Source organism: Indicator indicator, chromosome 1 (genome assembly GCF_027791375.1).
Source record: "Indicator indicator isolate 239-I01 chromosome 1, UM_Iind_1.1, whole genome shotgun sequence".
Taxonomy (NCBI): domain Eukaryota; kingdom Metazoa; phylum Chordata; class Aves; order Piciformes; family Indicatoridae; genus Indicator; species Indicator indicator.
Genome location: NC_072010.1, coordinates 59,104,538 through 59,127,675, shown reverse-complemented (window position 1 = coordinate 59,127,675; position 23,138 = coordinate 59,104,538). Strand labels below are relative to the sequence as shown.

Genomic DNA, 23,138 nt, shown 5'->3' with positions numbered 1-23,138 from the left:
CAGTTGGAGCTACGTCATACTGCAACCTTTCTTCTCTTTGATTTACCCAGCTGGCTCATAGCATCCTCACTTGAGCATGAATCCTCACTTCTGTGCTGTGATGCTGTGCTGTGATGCTGTGCTGTGTTGCATTGTAGACCCTAACAGGAACCTACTCAGGATGGAGGAAAGTAGTTTGCTAAGGTTACCTCTTAACTAAACTTCTTGTGAAATGGGGATAGCAGTGTTTGGTCTGGACAAAGGACTGTGTATTGCAAGTATTAACTGGGTACTGTAAATGCTTAGGGGGAATCAACTGCCTGAGCTTCTCATTATCAAAGTTTGGGAATACTTGGATACCTGTCTTTATATGTACATGCCACAGGCACAGATTTAACAGGACATGGAGTGACAAACTTGTCCTCCTCCTTTTAGCTTCTGTGTCTCTTGGCACTGGACCTACCTGAATTCCTGTTGCAGTGCAGCATGACAGCTTCTTCAGTAGCTCAGCCCCAGGTGCAATAGGAGCTGGGAAGACAAGTAATGCGTAGCCTATGACAGGAGTCAGAAATGAACCACACAGTGTTGTAGTAGTGCCCCTTGTCTTCCTTTCTGTTTTTTAGTGCTGCATTTACCAATATAAATCAGTTTGAACCAGTTGAAAAGAGTTTAAATTATTTCACCTGTTCTACCAAATATGATTGGACTAACTTAAAAGTGAATCAGATATGTTTCAGTCATAGCAATACCTAAGTACGAATTGCAGAAACAAGTAATGATTTGATTTCTTGCCTGTTACTATCTATCTGTGGTAGAAACATAGCCAGAGCAAGGTACAAGAAACAATAAATTCTCAGGTGGCTGACAAGTCATCCACAACGATCCTTTTGAAGAGTGTCAAAGCCAACTCAAGTAATGTCTGTGTAAGTCAAAGTTACAGTATTGACTGAAGTTAGAAACGCTCTCAGGATTTGAAAAGGACCCTGAAGCAGTAGTGTCCAAATTGCATTGAAGAGTAGTTGGAACATCTGAATATTAACTACTCTGTGTCATGGAGAGTCTCCATTTTTGGTGGTGTCTCTGGGAATTAGTATGAAGCTTCTGCTGTTAATATTTGTACTATCATTACAGAAGTCTTATGAGACTGTTAGCTTGCCCTTTGCAGTAAGTGCGTGGTTAAAGGAAATAACATATACCTAAGAACATAAGATAGAAAAATATAATAGCTGATGTACTTTTCCCTTTAGTTCTCTTGCTTTCAAGTATTTAGTTTTGCTATGGGCTGAGTTTATATAACACCTGAATTTTGTATTTTTCACAGAAATGTAACCTGGAATAATTTAGCTATCCCAGACACCCACTGTTCCAGAGAGCTAGAAGAAGGTTACCAGTGCCCACCTGGATTTAAATGCATGGACCTTGAAGATCTGGGACTAAGCAGGCAAGAGCTGGGCTACAGTGGCTTTAATGAGATAGGTCTGTCCTACTGGTAAAATCCATTTCAGTATCTGTTTAAAAGTGCTTATGAAACAAATCTAAGAAATAGCTTATGTCTGTGCTTAAAGGATATCAAATGCAATCAGTATTCTGCTCAAATAGTGCACATGACAGAAAGAAGCTGTGCTATTTGCTTTGGAATTACAAAGTTATAACCTATCTTTGCATTGCCTGGGATTCCAGAATTTGAATAACTTTAAACCAATGTCATTATCTGAAAAGAGCCAACCATTGATTATCACCAGTATGCAAGTGTGATGACTAATTTATTTGGTTTATTTATGATTCATTTTAGAGTATATAATCCATCCTACTTGTCTAATTTTAGTAGCAATTCCCATGCAAAAAAACAAACAAACAAACAAAAAACCCAACAACAAACACTGGGAATTACTTTGATACTAATCTTGGTACTAAAGAGTAAGGGGGAGAGAAAATTAGTTCATGTGTTTCTGTGGGAGTCTCAATTCAAACTAAGTCAGAACGTCACCCAGAACAATGATTGGGAGTTGCACAGATTTTGCAAGAGAAGTGCAATTTGTATTCTGCGAACAGCACTTGCAGAATCACTGGGATAATACATTCTTTTCTAGCTGCTGTGTGTCATGCCATCCCCATGGGGAAATAAGCACTGAACAATAATTCAGGAAAGGTGGCAAGATCTATATCCAAATGGAAAACATGCAGTTACCCTGTCAAAACATTGTGTTTATCTCACATTTATTTAGCAAAGATCCAACAGGAACCTGCAGTTGTAAATTTTCATTTCAGCACAGTTAGGGAAGTCCCTTCAAATGATAAAGCATGCCTACAGGCCATATTCTTTCTAATACGTCTCTCTGACTCTGATAAGACTTTTTCTTTTTTTTTTCTTGTTTCCCTGTCTTGAGCTCCAGACTTTTATCTTGGCCCCAAGTTGAACCTGAAGGTAATAAAAAGGTTTAAGGACTGAATGACAGCAATCCACAAAGTTTTTCTGAATATTAAAAGCTTTTGCAACTGAAGTCACTTCAGCTGGCTCCCAAGGTGCTGAATATAAACAATGAGCCAAGAGTTGCAACAGTCTTAGAGTCCTGTGATACCAAATACATTCTGAACAAAACCTGCCATTTGTGTCCTTTCTTTTTTTCTTCTGAGAAACAGGTTAAAAACTGATTTCACCCAAGCTCAATTTGCTTTCTTCTGGGGGTCAGTTGTAGCAATACTGCTAGCTGAATGGTGCTATTGATAGTACCTATCTTTTATATACATTTTTGTCTTCAGTGGATATCAAATAACCTTGTCTGATCTCTCAGACAACCTTCAGATTCCTAAGTTAATGCCGTACTGCTGTGAGCCAAGATCACACTAGAAGCTACAAACATGCATGCATAAGTTCTCTAGTTTGAGATATTTTGGCAGGGGAGTGTGGGATATGTGTATCACCAGAAAAAAAAATGCCTCTGATTGAATTTACCCTTCTTCTCTTGACATGCAAAATTATTTGTGGTATTGAAGGCAGTTACTCTGGCTGCCTATCTAGTCTGCCTGCCAGAGAAAAGTAGCTGCAATGACTTAGACAAGCTTAAGTGGTTAGATGATTTGAATGACACTCATAGTGCTTAATAAAGGAGGCCAGTATGTTTTTAATGATGGGGGAAATTGGGAAAGACAGGTAAAAAAGCTTGTCCAAGGTTGCCTGCAAAGCTGGTTTTAAAAACAGGGTTCAAACTCCAATCTTCTGAGTGGCAGCCTATACTCTATCAAAATGTCATTCTGAGCACTGCATTTTAAAGATCAAACATTGCTAGTAGGCTTGGTAGACTTAATGTTGATATGTTTTTGTCTAGAAATAGGTAACCAGGACATAACATCTCTTGGTATAGCAGCCAAAAGTTAAGTTGAATATCAATTTAAAGCTGGTTACTAAACTTTAAAATGCTCGTTAAGACACACCAGCCTTGATAAAAATGCTAAATAAGCTTCTTCAGATTAGGAATGTTATAAACAGGGTTATAACCAGCAAGTTTATCAATATTTTATAAATCTCCATTTTGTGATGCAGCTTTGTAAGTAGTTAAAATGTAAGTAATGGATCAGATCTTTTCTGTGTGATTATACTATTTTATTGTACACGTTTATTGATATTTTACTTGCAGATATTATTATGCAGCCTGTCCTATTGGTTCCTGAAATCTATCATTACAAAAATCACAAGAGCACAGCAGTTTGGCAGCCACTGTGTAATTAGTGCCACTTAATTTGCAATATATGAGTACAAGCTATGCATATTTGAATGTAATAATTTCTGTTGTTTTTCATCTCTTTAAAGAAAAAGGGAGAGGTTTTTACAATTTTATTACTGGGTGAAGACCAAGCTATCCTAATCCGATAAAAGTTAATAGAGTTTTTTATACTGTGAGGGTCTGTGCCAAGTAGTTAGTTTCATATTTGGAAAATCCCTTAATTTTGGCCATGCCCTGCTCCAACTTTTATAAATGGCTTTGGCTTTAAAGGGATGAAAATTGGGAAGATGATAGTGCAAATTTGGTACTTGATGATACATTTATTTCCCAATTTTTCTATTTTAAGTTTTGAGGTGTTCTGTTTATCTATTTTATGTGTGCTTCTATGCAAGAATGTGTATTTATTTATAGATGACTAATCTAAGCCATCCCCTTCTGATACAATGAAGACTTCACAGTCTTTCCAGAAAATCTATTGCACTGCTTCATTGTCTGTACTCCTAGGAAGATTTTCCTAAAGTATAACCTGAATCTTTCTTTTTTTGCAATTTAAGATCATGATTTGCTGTCTTACTATTGACAGAAACAAACAAACAACTTTTAAAAAGCTTTTCAATATCTTTCAAGACTATCATTATGTCCCTTCTACCCTCTTATGACCTTACTGAACCATATAGCTCCAAATGCTTCAATGTTTTACTATAGAACTTACATTTGTACTTTGAATTATTCTTATTGTCCTTTTCTAGACTTTCTGCAGCTGTTTCACCTCTTTGTTGAAATCAATACTGGCAGAATATCTCAGTAGAGCCATTACTTTGTGTTTTTAAGCTCTGTTACAGTTTCTATGTCCCAGTAAGGTGTTTCCAATTTTCAGAAACAGTACATTGTGGGTGTGGGTGATTCATTTGTTTTTCTGTTTTGTTACAGCCCTTGTGTCCTTTTGAAAGAGCTGCCATCACTGTTTCCCATCCTTTATTTGTTTTTGTTTTATTATTTCTTTTTAAATGTAAACCCTTAACTTTTGTCTTTGCTGTGTTATCGGTGCGTTTTGTTTTAACTATTTCTTCTATTTTGAAGAGCTTCTGGAATTGTAATTCTTTCCTCATTAATTTTTCCAATGCCTCTTTGCTTATTTTAACTGAAATTTGATGACCATAATTTATTTTATATCAATGTGATCCAAGATTAAAAAGGTAAATAGAACCAGGCCAAGATCAGACAGTTGAAGTCTCGTTTGAAACTCTTACTTTCTGACAATGTTTCATTATTAGCTGCTCGTAAGTGCATTTAACAAATAATTTTGCACCCATCATAGGGTAGTTTCACCTAGCTGCATTTCTATATGTTGCCAGGGTGAGACAATGTTTAAAACCTTTTAAAATCAAGATGTAAACCATCAAGTGCTTCTCTCTTACAAAACTGGCTTCCATTCTGCATTTGTACAGCAATACTGCAGTAAGATTTGTGATATAAGTTCTTCAGTGCCTTCACCCTTTCAATATATATTAATAATATAATTCTTATACCTGATGTTTGTGAAGGTGATTTTTCAAACATGGGCCACATCAGCATGTATCTACAACTAATGTCTGTTCATCAATATATGTATTTCTGAACTGGCTGTAGAATGAAATTAACACCAATTGGTTTTGTCAACTTTACCAATGTAGTCTCCAATGAAAGTGAAGTTAATGAAAACTGGGGCAGTTCTGTATGGCTATACCTCTAGGAAGGTTAAGTCTGTCTATGAACTGTTTGTGAAACTGAAGAATGAATGAAATGAGTGGAGAACCAATTAGCTAAATCCTCAGTACCTAAAATCCCTATCTCTGTGATCTTATGAAATGAGAGGAAGAAATGGTAGAGAAAGAATAATTTACTCTTCTAAGTGAGGTGAGTTCAGATGTTTCAGGTTCTAGCTGATGACAGGCTGCAAGAAGTTACTACTTTCTTCTAGTAAGTTGCTCATGAACTCCATAGAAACCCAAGTACACTTTCCAACAGTTTGACACAGAACACTAGGAGTTGTTCATACACAGTGGGAGCCTTCATATTAAATGAAGTCTTTTATCCATCAGGATACCTGAAAGATTTTTTGAATACTACCTGTGAAGCTGAGTGGGTGTAAGAGAAAGGATATGAATGAAAGGCTTGGCTGGCTATGTGGATGTGGGTGGAAAAGCTCCTTACTATTGACTCTACTTGTATGGTACTGTCAAGCTCTTCTCTTTCTCAGACTACTTAGTTGATTTTGATTCAGGTTCCTATAAAAAGGTTGATGTTTCCTTCATAATAGAACAGCCTTCAACCTCGTCTCCCACTGAGAGCATGCAGGTACATTCACAGCTGGCCTGTTTCTTTTTCCTGATTTTATTCTCTTCTTCTCTGTGTGTTCCTTATCTGTGTTTAATTCCTTAGGTGGTAGCTGATAGCATGATAGTGTTATGAGATGTGCAATAAAAATCGAGCTAAATATTAAGAAAAATGACCTTCGTTTTGTGAATAAACCCCAGTGATTGTACATTTCATTAGGCATGTGATTGTATTTGCCGAAGTATTTACATCTGATAGATCTAAAAAGCATAAATATAATTGTTAAATTAAATAAGAGCATGCAAGACTTAGCAATTGGAGAACTATGACAAGTACTTCTGCTTTCCATGTTACCATTTATGTGTGTGTGCATCTACCTTTAGTCTAAGTCTAACATGAAAGGAATCGCTGTCAGGACCATGCTAAGGATGCTGGTAGAGCTGTCTGTGGGGGTGCTGTTGGGAAGAGTGCCACATAGACATAAAGGTGGTAGAACCCCCACTGTTTCTGAATCCTGGGCAATTCTCCTCCTCACCTGTATTTTCTAAATGGTACCAATTCTTTTGCATTCAGATTTTTGTAACATCTGGCTAGTAATCATTCCACATGCCTCATGAGTGCAATCATCTGTAATCATCTACAGATGTACACTTGCAGCTACATTACTGATTTTACTCTTTGCGTAATCCTAGAGAATGTTTTTTTCATGATTTAAAGTGCCACATACTGCTTCAAATGTTCTCGAAAGGAAAAGTCCTAAGTGAAAGAAACCTGAAAGTTTAAAAAATATTATACAAAGTGAGAGAAATTTTATACCACTCACGATCATTCTGAAACATTTTATTCTATGCTGCATCATCAACCTATCTGTCAATTTCAGAGCCAGTGCTCTAATAAATAATCCTAATTGCATCTGGTACCCACAGAGAGTATTTAACAAACACTACCATTTTAATGCCTAAGTATAGGAGATAAATATGCACATGTTGTATCTTGGAGACAGTCAAATTTCAAGGGTAAGAAGTGCTTCAAAGCATGTACACCTTACTTGCCTCACAGTACAAGAGAACTGTTCAATCACACAATGAACCAACAAAACCGTCTAAATTTCTGGGCTGTAAAATAGCAACAGAGCTTTATATATCAGATATCTCCCAATTTTATTATAAGGCCTTTTCCCTTATAATATGAGATACAGAATTCAAATATTCTTGACATGCCTAGGGTTGGCAGCCTTTTTTAAATTAGTAATTGGAAGAAAAGACATGACTAGGTTTAAAGGAAATGAAATTTCATAGAATAAAATCATAGAATCAGTCAGAGTTGGAAGGGACCACAAGGATCATCTAGTTCCAACCCTCCTGCCATGGGCAGGGACACCTCACACTAGATCAGGCTGGCCAGAACCTCATCCAGCCTGGTCTTAAACACTTCCAGGGGGCTTCAACCACCTCCCTGGACAAACCCGTTCCAGGGTCTCACCACTCTCATGGTGAAGAACTTCTTCCTCACATCCAGTCTGAATCTCCCCACTTCCAGCTTTGTTCCATGTTTAATGTTTCCAAAAGGAAACATTACAGTGGGGCTGAAGTCTACTTCCTCAATTCACTTACAGTTCTTGTTTTAATAAAGCACTTGTACAGGAATCAAAATAACCTTTTTGTTTACCCATAAATTAAAATTTTATCTACCAAGCACTGTTTCTCTTAGGATTTCTTTTATGATGGGAAAAATACTTTGAGACTGCAACCACTTTGAACTATGAAAGGTGCTTCTATTAGGCTTAGGAAGAAGATTGGGATGACATGAGGTCCAGTGTTCAGAAGGAAGGAATTAAGGTTAAGACAGTGAATCTGGGTTTTGCACCTTACTGCCATTAGGGTTAAGTACATTTTCCTTGAGAGATTTAATGTTCCTGAGAGTTTGGGTGCCTGTCTCTAAGATTAGAATTTGCAGTGGCTGAATAGTGTATTAAGAGATGAGGTGTGATGGAGATAAGAAAGTCAAACAATTGAAAAGGGAGGAAAGATGCTGATAGCAGTTCAGAATAAAAGCTGGAAAGTCAGCCTAAATCAGATCCCAATGAAATACTTCTAGGAACAGCAGGCATTCAGAGCTACAAGTCCATTTTTTCTGTGTGGACACCTATATCATGAATTTGTCTGCAGAAATCATAGAATCATATAATGGTTTGGGATGGAAGGGACCTTAAAGGTCATCTAGTTCCAAACCTCTGCCACAGGCAAGAACATCTTAGACTGGCAGAAGTTTCTCAAAGACCAATCCCGCCTGGCCTTGACCACTTCCAGGGATAGGGCATCCACAAATTCTCTGGACTACCTGTTCCAGTGCTGCACCTCACTTATTGTGAAGAGCTTCTTCCTTACATTCAATCTAAAACTATCCTCTTTCAGTATAAAATCATTGCCCCTTGTCCTATAACTACATGCCCTTGTGAAATGTCCCTCTCCAGCTTTCTTGTAGGTCCACTTTAGGTATTGGCAAGCTGCTCTAAGGTCTCCCTGGAGCCTTCTTTTCTCCAGGTTGAACAATCTCAAATCTCTCAGCCTATCCTCATAGGGGATCTGCTCTGGCTCCTTAATCATTGTCATGGCCCTCTTCTGGACCTGCTCCAACAGGTCCATGTCTGTGGCCCCAAAGCCAAACACAGTACTCCAGGTGGAGTCTCATAAGAGTGGAATAGAGGGGGAGAATCACTTCCCTTTATCTCCTGGTCACACTCTTTGTGATGCAGTTCAGATTACAGCTGCCCTTCTGGACTGCAAGCACACATTGTCAGGCTGTGTTAAGTTTATCATCATCCAACACACCTAAAGTCCTTCTCAGGGCTGCTCTCAATCCATTTTCCACCCAGCCTGTATTTGTGCTTGAGGTTGCCTTGACACACAGGACTTTGCATTTGGTCACGTTGAGTTCATGAGGTTCAAGTCTGTCAGGGATCCTCTGGATGACATCCCTTTCCTTCAGTGTGTTGACTGTACCACACAGCTTGTTGTCATTGACAAACCTATTGAGGCTGCACTCGATCCCACTGTCCGTGTAACTGACAAAGATGTTAAACAGCACCAGTTTTGGTACTGACTCCTGAGGAACGCCACTTGTCACTGGTCTCCACTTAGACATTGAACTGTTGACAACAACTCTTCTGAGTATGACGATCCAGCCAATTCCTTATCCATGAAGTGGTCTATTCATCAAATCCATGGTTCTTCCGTTTAGGAACAAGAATGTCATGCAGGACAGTGTCAGACATTGTACAAGTCCAGGTGTTTATCCAATTATCCACCAATGCTCTAAGCCCCTCATAGATGGCCAGATTTGCCAGGCAGGACATACTGATACTGATACCTTTTAATTTCTCTGTTTCTCCACACCTACCTGACACAACCTGCTTGTCGCTTGGTGGCAGTGTTAGCAGTCACTTGGTCTTTCCAGATTGCTGGCATGGGTGAGAGACAGAAATATGACTGATGAGTTATCCTGCACAATTGCCTACTTTGTCAGCTCTGAGACTTCAAGGTCCATGAGGAATAGTGAATTATGAGTTGATGAACAGAATAAAAATTATATTTGCAGGTTATTTGCTCAAAATAAGAGAGCTTACAGTGAAAAGGCTTGCAAAGGTTTTTTTTCAGCTGCCTTCCTCCCCTCACTGCCCTTTCAGACAGTTGTCTCCACCTGAGTGAAACCAGCACCATTTTGCACATAGATGGCCAGAAATGCAGATCAGAATCACCATTGCAGCCTGACTTCTTTGGCTGTGAGTCATTTGGTATCTGAGATAATTCAGAGCAATGGGAGGATATAATTGTACCTGTTAGAGGCTGAGGGATTGAGCTCTTAGGAAAGAGGCATTGGTTAATTTAATCAAAATTTGTGGTCAGAATCTTTTACTCTACAAATGATATTTATGCTTTATGCATATTGAGTCCTAATGCTCTGTTGATCCTAGCAAGTACGTCATAGTATTAAATACATTGATAAACAGGTCTAACATTATTCCACTTAGCTCTTTAATTCAGACACTTGCATGTACAGTGCCTATTACGGAGTCCTTCATCCATGACCATGGCCTGTGGAGTTATCATGTAGTAATGTGACAAGTGATAACGATGTTAATATGTGAAGGCATTAGAATGTAGCTAGGGAAGCCATTCAGAGTGTCTAACAATAAAACTCGTGTCTTGTAAATTTCCACCAAAATTACTTAAAGCATACACCACTAGTCCACTGATAAGAAACCAGGAAAATCGTTATTTGGTGACAGATTTGTGTTTTTCTCTCTGGAATTCCTTCCTAGGCCTTGCAGAGGGAGAGCAATAGGACCTTGATCCCAACCAAGGCACTGTCATGGGTGAAAGAGTCTCTACTCAGGGAATTTAACATAAACTTAAAATCACTCATTCAGGAATTAACCAAGGAAGACAAACAGTTAAAGAGACACTTAGGGAAAATACCTTTCCTCTTTTACCTGTCTCAACTTCAGTCCACACACCTCCCTGTGTCCTAGTCTCTACAGCTCTGCTTTTGCAGCATATGAGGCAGGTAGTGGTGTAAGAAGGTGGGGTAAGTGTACTCCTTTTCTTTGCTGCTCCTTGTTTCTTACTCTTCTGGTGCTACTCCTTCCTTCTTAATCAATCTCTTTTGCTCCAGAACAGGCATAGTCATGGGCTGAAGTCCCTTCACAGGTGTCCCTGCTCTGGCATGCTCCCTGCTGCCATAAGCCTGTCAATTGTGCCTACTGCAGGCACCTAAAAAAGCCTCAGCATGACATCTTAGACTGCCTTTACATAGGCACCATCAGAAAGTTCTGCAGGTTTTTGGTGAGCATAGAGTGAAGAAATTAATTCATATGCTCTGTGCACGTGAGAACAGTTTGCATTTTTCATTTTGTTCCTCTTGAAAATAATTCTAGTTACAAATGATGGTGAATACTGAGAGGAGTGAAGCATGGCTGTGTAAATAAGATAAACAAGTTCATTCTGTTCCTTAGGTATAATGAAAAAGTTGAAGGGGCTTCAATTAATAAATCCCTGTTTAGGCTTAAGGTACAATACTGTTTTCACTGGTCACGGCTTCTTAAGGACCTGCTTACAAGTCCATATTTAGTGTCTCATCAGAAAGAGTTCAAGTGCAGAAGGCATCTTTTGTTTTGCTTTGGGGTTTCTTTTTTGTTTGGAAGAAAAAATACTAATGAAATTCAGTGGTTGGAATTTAAATGCAGGCAGATTTATTAGGAAGACATGAATATTTTGTATCAGTAAGTGTCATTACCTTTAAAAATCATCACTAGGAGATCAAAGTAAAAACACTTGCTATCTCTCCTAAAACCACACTGAAGCACATATAGAAGTTACTAGATTTGGTGCAGAAAACACTTGGTGAAAATCATGACTTTTTTGCTATACAAAATAATTTTAAAGTCTTCTCATTCATTTAATGCTGGATTCAGTTATCCCAGAGGATTCTTTGGGCCTTAAGATTGATCTGTATATTGTTTATTCTTTAGCTTCACAGTTTTGTTTTAGTCTTGTATATGGCTGAAAAGTGAACGACCTGCGGTCATAGCATAGGAGAAGTAGTCTTAATCATTTGCTTTGTTTTTCTAACTATGATTCTGATATTTTCATACATTAAACAAAACTTCAATGCCAAAATAATCAGGCTCTAGCAGGGTGCACATTTCTTGAAAATTTTCAGTCTCTTCAAGCTCTCTTAATTCTTGCTGTTGGGAGAAAGAACCCTTAATATGTGGACCAGAAAGCAACTCCTGTGTCCGTTCCCCAGGGCTGAGGCACCAGTGTCCTGGCACTCCACAGCACACGCTAACTGCTTAAAGTGGTTGCTATGTGGGTTCAAGGGCATGAGAGCAATTTAAATATTGGCTGTTACTGATGGCCACAGTGAGCTCTTTGCATTTCTGTGTTGAAAGAATAACACAGAGATGCCTAAACACGCAGATTTTCAAGTAAGGATACTAAGACAATGTTTCTGGTTTTTGACAACTGAATTTGGCCATTGTAGTTGTGTTAATTAAGAGGTTTTCTCTTTTTTTCTAATTCTAAGCAATGATTTAGAGACATTAAAAAAATAGCACAAATAATATCTATAGAATTAGCTCAGTTACACTTACAAATGATATGTGGGAAGTGGTAGTTTTGGAAGATTAGAGTAATTTGAGCATCCCTCCAGAATTTTGATTTATTGTTGTGTTAATCTCAAAGTAAGTGAGTCTTTCTTTAAACCAGGCAATCAGGTAAAACTAATGTGAATAGATTAGTACAGTTGTCCAGTACTGACAGTCTTAAGAAAAATTTAATGCTGCTGAGAGAAGTCAGTGGAACATGCTTACCCCTGCCATTTCAGGGTATTCCCCTAGTTAGTTTGAGCAGCTAAATAGTTGGATCTATAATGGAATAAAACAGCCTTCCAGAGAGTTTTACTTTTCTTTTGTTCTCAGTTTTGTTTGTAATTGTGGATATTTCCTGGTGGCCATCATTTTCTGCTATGTATGGATTGATATATCACTTGTGTCATTATAGTAAGCTGCGCAGAATTTAATGACTTGTCTGACATCTGTGCTAAGTGCTTCTTCCTATTTCTCTTTCATTCCCATCTGTACCTGGGAGTAAAGACAGATTTCAATTTGAAAGGAAGTATTTTTAAGTTTTCCTTCTAATATATCTTCTGATAAGTACTTGCTTGATAGAGATGGCAACCTTAAAAGAAAAAAAATCTTACTTGCTGTTATTAGGTAAAACACCCACAAACTGTCACTGTTCATAAGCTGAAGAGGGGAAAGAGCAAAGTGTGTCAGAAAGGCAATCTTACTGGAAAGGTATAAGGAAATTAAGATCAAGGCAGGTAAATTGCAAGCTTTAGTTGCATCTCGCTATGCTGTTTTGTACTGTAACTCGTACCACCTCAGACTCATTGATCCCTTATTGACAGAGAACTTCATGACTGTTTCTTAATTTATCTCATAGTCTTAACTTCACAGAATCACAGAATGTCAGGGGCTGGAAGGGACCTTAAGAGATCATCTAGCCCAACCACCCTGCCAAAGCAGGATCACCTGTACCAGATCACACAGAAACGCATCCAGGTGGGTCTTGAATATCTGCAGAAAGGGTGACTCCACAACCCCCCTGGGCAGCCTGTTCCAGTGTTCTGTCACCCTCACAGTGAAATAATTCTTCTTCCTGTTTCCTTGGAACTTCCTATATCTCAATTTCCACCCATTGCCCCTTGTCCTGTCATTGGGCATCGCTGAGAAGAGCCTGGCTACATCCTCTTGGCACTCACCCTTTACATATTTATAAACATTAATGAGGTCACCCCTTAGTCTCCTCTTCTCCAAGCTGAAGAGCCACAGCTCCCTCAGTCTCTCCTCATAAGGAAGATGTTCCATTCCCTTAATAATTTTGGTAGCTCTGCTCTGGACTCTTTCAAGCAGTTCCCTGTCCTTCTTGAACTGAGGGCCTAGAACTGGACAAAAAATTCCAAATGTGGCCTCAGCAGGGCAGAGTAGAGAGGGAGGAGTAGAGAGGGAGGAGAACCTCTCTTGACCTACTGACCACACCCCTTCCAATACAACCCAGAATGGCATTGGCCTTCTTGGCCACAAGAACACATTGCTGGCTCATGGTCAGCCTTCATCCACTAGGGTCCCCAGGTCCTTTTCCCCTTCACTGCTCTCCAGCAGCTCAGTCCCGAATCTACACTGGTACCTGGGGTTGCTTTTTCCCAAGTGCAAGACTCTACACTTGCCCTTGTTGAACTTCCTTAAATTTCTCCCTGTCCAGCTCTCCAGCCTCTCCAAGTCCCGCTGAATGGCACCATAACCTTCTGGTGCATCAGCCACCCCTCCCAGTTTGGTGTCATCAGAAAACTTGCTGACAGTGCTCTGTTCTGTTATCCAGATTGTTGATGAACACATTGAATAGTACTGGTCCCATAACTGACCCCTGAAGAACTCCACTAGTTACAGGCCTCCAACTAGACTCTGTCCCATTGACCACAGCTCTCTGACTTCTTTCCTTCAACCAGTTCTCAATCCACCTCACTACCTGATCATCCAGACCACACTGCCTCAGCTTAGCTGCAAGGATGCTGTGGCAGACAGTGTCAGATGCCTTACTGAAAGCAAGATAAACCACATCCACTGCTCTACCATCATCTCTCCACCAGGTTATGTCCTCATAAAAGGCTATCAGGGTTGGTCAGACATGACTTCCCCTTTGTAAAACCATGCTGACTGCTCCTAATGACCCTCTTGTCCTTGATATGCCTAAGGACAGTGCTGAGGATAAGTTGCTCCATCACCTTTCCAGGGATGGAGGTGAGGCTGACCAGTCTGTAGTTACCTGGGTCCTCCTTCTTACCCTTCTTGAAGACTGGAGTGATATTTGCTCTCCTCCAGTCCCCAGGCACCTCTCCTGTCTGCCATGACTTACCAAAGATGGTGGAGAGTGGTCTGGCAATGACCTCTGCCAGCTCCCTCAGCACCCTTGCATGCATCCCATCAGGACCTATGGATTTATGGATGTCCAGATGACTTAACTGTTCTCTAACCCAGTCCTCATCAACCAAGGAAAATTTCTCATTTGTCCTGCCTTTCTCTGGGGCCTCGGGGGCCACGGGCTCCTGAGGACAGCCTCCAGCAGTACAGACGGAGATAAAGAAGGCATTTAGCAACTCTGCCTTCTCTGTGTCCTCTGCCACCAAGGCACCCACCTCATTCAGCAATGGGCCTACATGCAATGTATTTGATGATGTGTAAGTTTTCTCCTGTAATTAGTAAGAGATCACAAGCATAGTAACCAAAAAACTTGAAAATTCAGTAGAGCTCACTGGCACCAGCACAGCTGTTGGCTTCTCTTACTGAACCACTTAAATATCCTTACCCCTTGCTTCCTACTGTTTTGTGTCCCTAGATGGCTTATTTGCTCTAGCATAAGAGTGCAAGGAGTCCTGGAATATAGCTTCCTGGGCAATGTGGTGCTGGAGAGGTTGTGCTTGGCTCTGGAGGAGCCAAGCTCCCAAAGAGCACCTGTAGGAAGCCTTTGCGCTGCATCCACTCTGAGAGTCTGCAGTGTGTCAGTGCTCGCTGGTACAGATGGTCAATGTAACTACTGTTTCCAGATATGACCTCTCCATGCTTACTCTCTGCTGCCCTTGCTCTCTCTTAGCTAGGCTTCCCAGCATGATTTTGAGGTGATACATACTCTGTGAAGGCAAAGAGGAAATTTGCTTTTGTACTGCTGCTACTGTTTACTTGTAATTCCTATGAGAAGCATGAGTTAAAACTCTCAGGTCTATTATCTGCAGTGACATTTCTTTTTCCTCTAATGCAGAATGCTAACTAAAGGGTCAGATAACTTTGAGAGGTTAGGTAAAGCAATCAGGGGTCACATGTGCTAGGAATGTCATGGACAAAGGGAAATAAATGCACATTAAGACCATTCTCTTAATGAGGACTTACTAAGAAAATAAATGGCAAGAGCTGCTTCAAGTAAAAACCTCCCAGGCCACCAGTTTGCACTCTGCATGAAAATTAAGAGAGGCTTACGTCAAAGGCGATAACTATCTGTGTGGATAGCTACTCAACAGCTCACAGTCTGACAGAGAGGATGTGAAAAAATAGAGTGAAAACTGTGACCTGAAACAAAAGGTGTGACTAATTTCAGCCACACTAAGGAGCAAAAAACTCTAAACCAATAGGCAAAGCATGAAGTTAGGCAATTAGAAACCTGTCATTCTATACCAAGAAAATTAGATCCTATCAGCTTAATTATTAGTCAGTGTGATTAAGACAATATAGCTCTGCATAATGAAAGCTGCAGTTACTGGGTAATAAAGGTAATTGTTTTCGCAGTGGAAGATTTTCACTTTCAGACAAGTGCATGTGACCAGTTTGGAGGCTTTGACCTTCAGACTCGCATAAAACATGGGACAGAGTGTTTTTATCTTGCCTCCTGAGATTTGGTTATTTTATCCTACACAGCATTTTTGTAAAGTTGATGGAAATGAGCAAAACCACCTACTACAAACACAATCTATGACAGTCATGCAACATGCCCTCTGTTACTGTAATTAGAGCAGCTTACCAAATCATCTTTGATTTAATACCTTTGATTTGATAACACAGGGCCAGCTTGCAGCTTGGATTTCCCACTTCTGCTGGGGATTAAGAGGGAGAGAATAATGCTGTTCCAGAGAATCTAGATCACAGATGGTCACTCTAGAGGGGGCAGCACACACAGAGAAGCAGCTTAGGTATGACTCTCCAGCACATCGCCTCATCTGTGGTAACTGACTTCTTATATGCTGCTACTCTTGCAATACCCTGTGGCAGATATGTAGAGGCCCTTAGATATTGCACAGTCTCAATTTATTACTCTGTTACTCAAAGATTTAAATATTGAGTGTTTTCTTTTTCTAAGTGTCTTTTCCCTACTGTTTTTGGGGACTTTCAGTAGTTACTGTATTCTGCTCCAGGGTCAATATCATGACATTCTCATGTGAAGAAATTCTTACACAGTATCTAGTATGCAGTGAGTGGAAAAGTATGCATTGGAAAAGGCCTAGGTTGCAAGCTAAAAGGAAAGTATAATATTTTTGAACCCCTGTGCACAACTGAAATGCTTCTTCAAAAAAACTCTGAGAGCATTCACTACCAGTTACTATCTGAGAAAGAACAGAGATGAGTTGAAAGAGGTAAAGTGTTATCTATGAACATTAAATACATTATGTATTCATTACCCTAATCATATGTTTTGGTTGTGATCAAAGGGGGAACTACATCTTACAGTATTTAACAGGTGATCTGAATAAATCTTTAATACATCTAATGCACAGTTACCACTTCTGTATTTTTCTGTACTTAAGACAGTATTGGTAAATACATTGTGAAATATTTCAATATGCAAGTAGTTCCTAAATTTCCTGAATTCTTCACAGATATTTTCAGTGGACAGGCTCTTTTAATGGTGAAAGCTCCTTTGGAGATTCCCCTTAATACTCAGCAGAATTTAAGACAATTTGAAGACATGCTATTCTATCTCCAGGGAAGGTGTGGGTCATCTTGGCAAGTGTCAAGATACACCTTTTCTCATACTGTGGACAGCATTTTCCACTCATCCAAACACTCCTTTAGAAAGTTATCCTCTACTTTCCCAACAATCTTCACTACTGTCACCTTGCAGTAGAGCATCATAATGATCAGTACTTTGCCTCATTTCAGTAAGAAATTTTGACCCCAGTTTATGCTTCCTAAGGTTAGGTAATTCATATGAGCTCTCAGTTTAAGATTCTTATTTCACATCTGAAAAGGAGTAAATCACACAACAGTACAATATTTTTCTTTCCACTATGAAGAAGATTATAGTAACTAAGCTCCCAAATTTGGCACTTAATTTAAACAGCTGCAATGAGATTGGATGACTTTGGGACTCTGTTTCCAGCTAAGTTACATGCTTTATTAATTCATGATGCTGAAAGAATTAAATTTTATTGCCTAATATTCAAAAGTGAAAACAGCAAATTTGTGCTGGAAGATCTTGTCAGTCACCAGTGGGACTGGGAAATCTGAACTGATCATAGAACATAGATGCTCGGTGGTAACGTGCACGAGATAAAAATGTATCTCAAGGAGCTGGTACATAGCTGAGTTGTCATCTTGACAAAAGTTACCTAGAGGCTGACAAATAGATTAATCACAACAGGATTTCTGTATGGCTCTTCTGATAAACTGTGGTAGTATTTTGTTTGGATTGGTTGCCTGTGGCAGGTTTTTCATGGTTTTTATACTGGCGTGTGTACTATTTATGTACCCTTCTGTATTAGCCAACTTTTCTATATTCTAAATATGAATATTTTCTTGCACTTGATTTTCGTCTACTCTTTTTCTGCATTTTGCTTAAAATTCTGAGGTTAAGTGACAATTAAGTCTATCATCATCTTTCAGACAAAAAAGCTTTAATTACCGTTTAGCCCTGTTCTCTAGAAGAAACTCTATGTTTTTCTTTTTCCTATTTGCATTTCATGTAGTAATACAATTATATGCTTACCTGAATATTTCATTTTTATCCTTCGTATCTGATACAGAATTATGGAGCATGAATGGTGAAACACAGAAGTGTAGTGACAGTGAATGAAAATTACTTCCTGTACAATCCTTTTTAAAAGTCAACATTCTACCGCCATAGTCACAGATATTTATTTCACTGGCATTCACATGTTAATATGGTAAATGCCCTGGAATTAGCTGAGTGTATTGACCACAGTCATTGGGGAACCATGAGAAATTCTGAAAAAATCTTGGACTATCAGGTTTTGAATAGTTGCTCTGGGAAGCTTATAGGATTAATTTGATAGACATCCGTATGGCTTTTTCACAATGTTCTCAGTCTTTGCAGCCTTTTACTGGTGACTCTATCCAGTGAAGAATACTGCTTCTGCTGTGCATTTATTCAAACTGTGTTTAACCTGCTTGCTACAGTAATTTCATGTGTGCTAAGCTACTCACAGCACACCAGTTGCTTCACATTTGTCTATTTTCTACCTGTTTTGACAAGTTTGTTGGATACGATGCTTTATATTACACCAAACCAGCTAGTTTCTATCAGCTTGTCTTTAGTCAGGTACTTTCTGCTTTCATTAGAAATGCCATGAAATCCATAACACACATGCTTTCATGTATCTGCAGACTCCTGGTATCTCCAAGAGCTATAACTTCTTCTTTTTTTTTTTTTTTCCCCCCTAAACATGTTTATTTCCTTCTGGTCCTTAAGCAGTCATTAATTTCAGTTAAATATTGGCATCACTGATAGATTTGACCCACTATGCTGAGAGCAGTTTTTGCATTGTTCAAATGGTTAGGGCTCCTGTAGCAAAAATTTTTGACCAAAGTATGGGGATATTGTTAGGTTTTTATGCAATTCAATTACCATGGACAGATGCAGGATTGCAGCTGTGTCCAGTGTCCTCAGGCACAACAGGAAAGGTACAATTTAGGAAGAGTTTTCATTGGAGATTGCAGTGCAGTGCAGAGGAAACAAATACTTTGTAAAAAAAAGGGGAGGCTGTACCAGAGAATGACCTTCCCTTGCAGTTGAGCAGTACTTCACTAAATTAGCCACTTTGCTGAGAACTTCCAGACCAGAGCACAGTGTTAATCCTTCCTGCATAACTTCATTAGAAGCATTGTTAGAAATTTGGCCTGTCAGGAAGCCAGTGAAAATGAAATAGTTAACATTTTTTTGTATTATTTGCTAATTAAGGATTAAGTCTATGTTATTTAGAACAGCTGGACTGTCTTTGACTTAGTGAGGTTTTGTTTGAGGCTTGTGTGATCACAGTTACTGATGAAACCTTGTATTGAAGGTATGTATGGGATGGAGGGAGCTACACTTGGTGCAGGCACATGCATGGGAACAGGAGCTACAGTATTTGGCTACATAAGCACTTTCAGAAGGGCTGCTTTGCAATAGGCTCAGGCTATGATTTGAACTGTAAGACCCACAGTAGGGATTGTTCAGGATGAGGCAGGGCACATGAATGTGTTACAGTTAGAGTCACTGAAGAAGACACATAATACTGAGTTTTTATACCAGCTTAATGCCTTTTGGGCATTAGGATAGGAGAATAGGCAATATCTACTGCAGAACAAGTTAGGGTGCAGATGGACAATACACATTGCAGTGTGCAAACTTTCAGTGAGATCCTCAAAAAAGGGTATTTTTTAAGTTGCAGACTCATCTTAGAGCAAGTCAGTACTTTGTGTTGTGTGGATATGATGCTTTTAACATAATATTCAGAGTCTCAGACACAGTTGTTGCCATCTAATCATGTCCTGAGTGACGTTTTCTTTATCCACAGTGTTGCTTCACATCTCTTACTTTACAGAAGTTAAATCTACAACCAATTACTCACAAATGTTTCCTTTGTGGAAGAAAAAAGGGGCGAGGGGAAGGCATTTTACTGAAGAATATGATTTAACTGGTTCAGAAGCAGTAGAAGTTGTTTCTGCAACTCCTGAAGCAGTTTTACAGGAAAACCCTAATGCAAGGTACATTTTTCACTTAGAAATTAGTGTTTTTTTGTGGTGTTAATGTGCAGCATTTGGAAAAGTTAGTGTCTATGTGCAGCCTAAAGACAAAGAGATTACTTTATGCATGGTAATACTATTTTTTTTTACCAGATGCTGTACTGGCTTTACATGACTATGAAACAGTTAAGAGGATTTCCACTCACCACCTCTCCCAGCTTTAGTTTCCATAGTTTCTTGTTTGTGATGAATCAGTAGAAGATGGCCTTGTAAAGCTTCCTTTGCTCTTTGCACAATAAATAAAGGGATATTAGACAAGAAAGTGATCTAGTTACCAGGCCAAATTATTTGCACTATCAATACTATAGAAAGAAGCTTGATCATCATTTGTTGCTCATAGATGTAATCCATAGGGTAAAAAATACCAGTGCATGTTTTTAATCAGTGAAGTTCTTGCTCACTAGATTTCTCTACAAGTGCAAGTTTCAGCACATACCTTGTCCAGCTGATACTGGTTTCTATTTCTCTCTTTGTATGATTTCATGCTCATGTTCACTCACATTACTATGTTTTGTTTTGTCTTTCTTTAAAAAACTTCATCAGTGATTTGTTGTTAGGATTCTTTTCCCTGAGATGTGGCTGTTTAACTTCCTGTTCATTATACACATAGTAACTCAGAATATTATCTGGTAATGGGGAATAAATACATTTTTCTTTCTGTTTTTGAATGTTACTGTTAGAATTGAGTATGATACTTGGTTAGGAGTAAATCAGATCAGTTAGAGATGGTTATACCAAGGAAGACAACACCTGCAGGTAAAGTGTCGTATTCTCAAGAGTTTCTTTCCAACACGAATTCTTCAGTGATGTGAAATTGGGGGAAATCAGTATCAACCTCAAAACTGTATCAATTTGAGGGTCCAGCTCATTGCCTGTGTAGTCCAAAATTGAGTCACCTACACTATTCCTTATGGATGCTTATCTAATGTATTCTTAAAGAGCTCAGAGCACACAAATTGTGCAGTCCTCAGAGTTATTCCAGTGCTTGCTATTGCCTGCTAGCAGTCAATTTCCTTTTATTTCAATTATTTCTGACCTAAGCACGTGAATCCCACTAAAAGCATGTAGTTGGTACTTTAACCAGTTCCTAAGGAAAGCCACTGAAAAGAGTCTTAATGCCATGACACCACAGGTCTGTTTCATAGCCAGTTCTGAAAGCATCCATTTTTTGTGATTCTCTTTTCTCTTTATTTTCATTTAGGAAGCTCATCTCCCAGATGCTCTTCACTATGTCTTACGATATCGATCTCTAGCTTTATTTTTAATGAGCAGGCAGTTTAATAAGCATTTTGAAAACAGTATGTTGATTAAATACACAGTTTTCCTCACATTTATATATATATATATATATATATATTTTGTGGGAAATTCTGTGGTAGAATCTCAGAACCATAGATCTAACTCTTTTTCTACTAAAGGAATCGTAAAATTCCTTTTTGCTTCAAGCACTAGCATTCAGACCAGTACTGAAGGTTTCAAAATTGTCTCCTTCAGCCTCTCAAAGAATCAGACAATACCAGCTATCTGAACATCAGCTCACGTGCTTGACTTTGTGTAGTGCAATTTTAAAATTGTGAACACAGTTTTTTTTCTTCACAAATATGACAGAAATATGCTGGCAGAACTTTCAAGGTAGGGTCAGGATTTGTTTTCTGTTCTGAAAGATACAGGGATATAGTGTAATGACATAAGCCTTTACCCAAGCCATGGCAGGACCTGCAGACATATTACTGAGAACAACAAGGTGTCTTTATGAAGTCCATCAGTAACTACCCTTATGCATGCTTTTATCACTAAGTGATAGATAATGAGAAGTGCCTTTTACTTCAGTCAAGGGAGTGGATAGACTTCCAAAGGTCTTTCTAATTAAGGTGTAAATCTAGAGATGTCATCACCGTGAAGTAAATGGCATGCAGAAAGTCATGCAGAAAGTTTATGCATGTTACTTGTTTGTGCTTTAAGATTGAAAACTTCTGATATCATTTCACCAACGAAAAATTTTTTTTCATATGGAAAATGAGGCCTCTTTAGCTCATCCTTTGATAAAAATATTGCGAGTAGTTCTGAACTGTATTTCTTGGGAAACTGTTGCAGTGAGCAACACCAACGCTAATTTTTTTCATACACAGTCCTTTTTTTTCAAACCACATTTTCATGTTGCTCTGTGCAAAATGCCACGTATTGCACTTTAGCAAAAAGCTTTGAAGAAAAATATTTTAAATACCATAGGCTTATAAGAAATTAGAGCAACTTTGAGTCAAAGCACAGAGCTGACACACACCTACACAAAGAGTAAACATCTTTGCAGGTAAAATTGATGCTGAGAGGAAAAGAGAAAAGGCATATCTGAGAGAAAAAATATAATTCAACAGTGAGAAATTAAGGAAATTTCTGCCACGTGTGTGGAACTATTTTAAGTAGTGCATAAAGATCAGAAAGGATTTCTGCAGAAGCAGATAATACTGAAAACAAGGTTCAGACGGTCTATTAAAACTTTGAACATTCTCTTTCCTCAGAAATATCTGGCAATTTATACAGCCTTTCTTGCCAAAGGTTTTTGTTTTTTTCTTCAGATAAACCTGCCAGCTGCTTAGTCTATTAGTGCTTGTCTTCCAAGAATTCTTTTGATAACCAGTACATCTCTAGTAATGCAAACACTTTTGACAGTCAAGAATAAAAGAAGAGAGATGTTATAAGAATTTGGTTTCTTTTCAACTCTACCTTTCTTTTTCTGAAGGAGAGAAAAAGAAGTTGTATATTTTTGCTGACATCCATGTATGCTTTTCGTTTTTTTTTTTTTTAAAGCACATTCTTTCTCCTTTGACACCCAGCTCTTTTAAAATCAGAAATCTTTAAGATAGGTTCGCCTTAGACATTGCTTGTATTGCTGTATGAGGAAAGTCTAAGAGCCTGTAACTCAATACACCCATCTCTGAAACTGAGTTAAACACACACTTATCTCACAGAGATGGTGTGATGTTCAGTGAGCT

The 23,138-nt window shown here is 38.8% G+C and overlaps 1 protein-coding gene across 2 annotated transcripts in view; it reads left to right on the top strand.

The window, feature by feature from the left end:
• NALCN (sodium leak channel, non-selective) overlaps positions 1-23,138 on the top strand; it is a 217,427-nt gene that overhangs the window by 43,448 nt on the left and 150,841 nt on the right. For both annotated transcript variants that reach the window (XM_054400249.1, XM_054400241.1), the window contains exon 6: positions 1,301-1,455. In XM_054400249.1, coding sequence (XP_054256224.1) covers positions 1,301-1,455 — 155 coding nt within the window. The remainder of the gene's footprint in view (positions 1-1,300; positions 1,456-23,138) is intronic.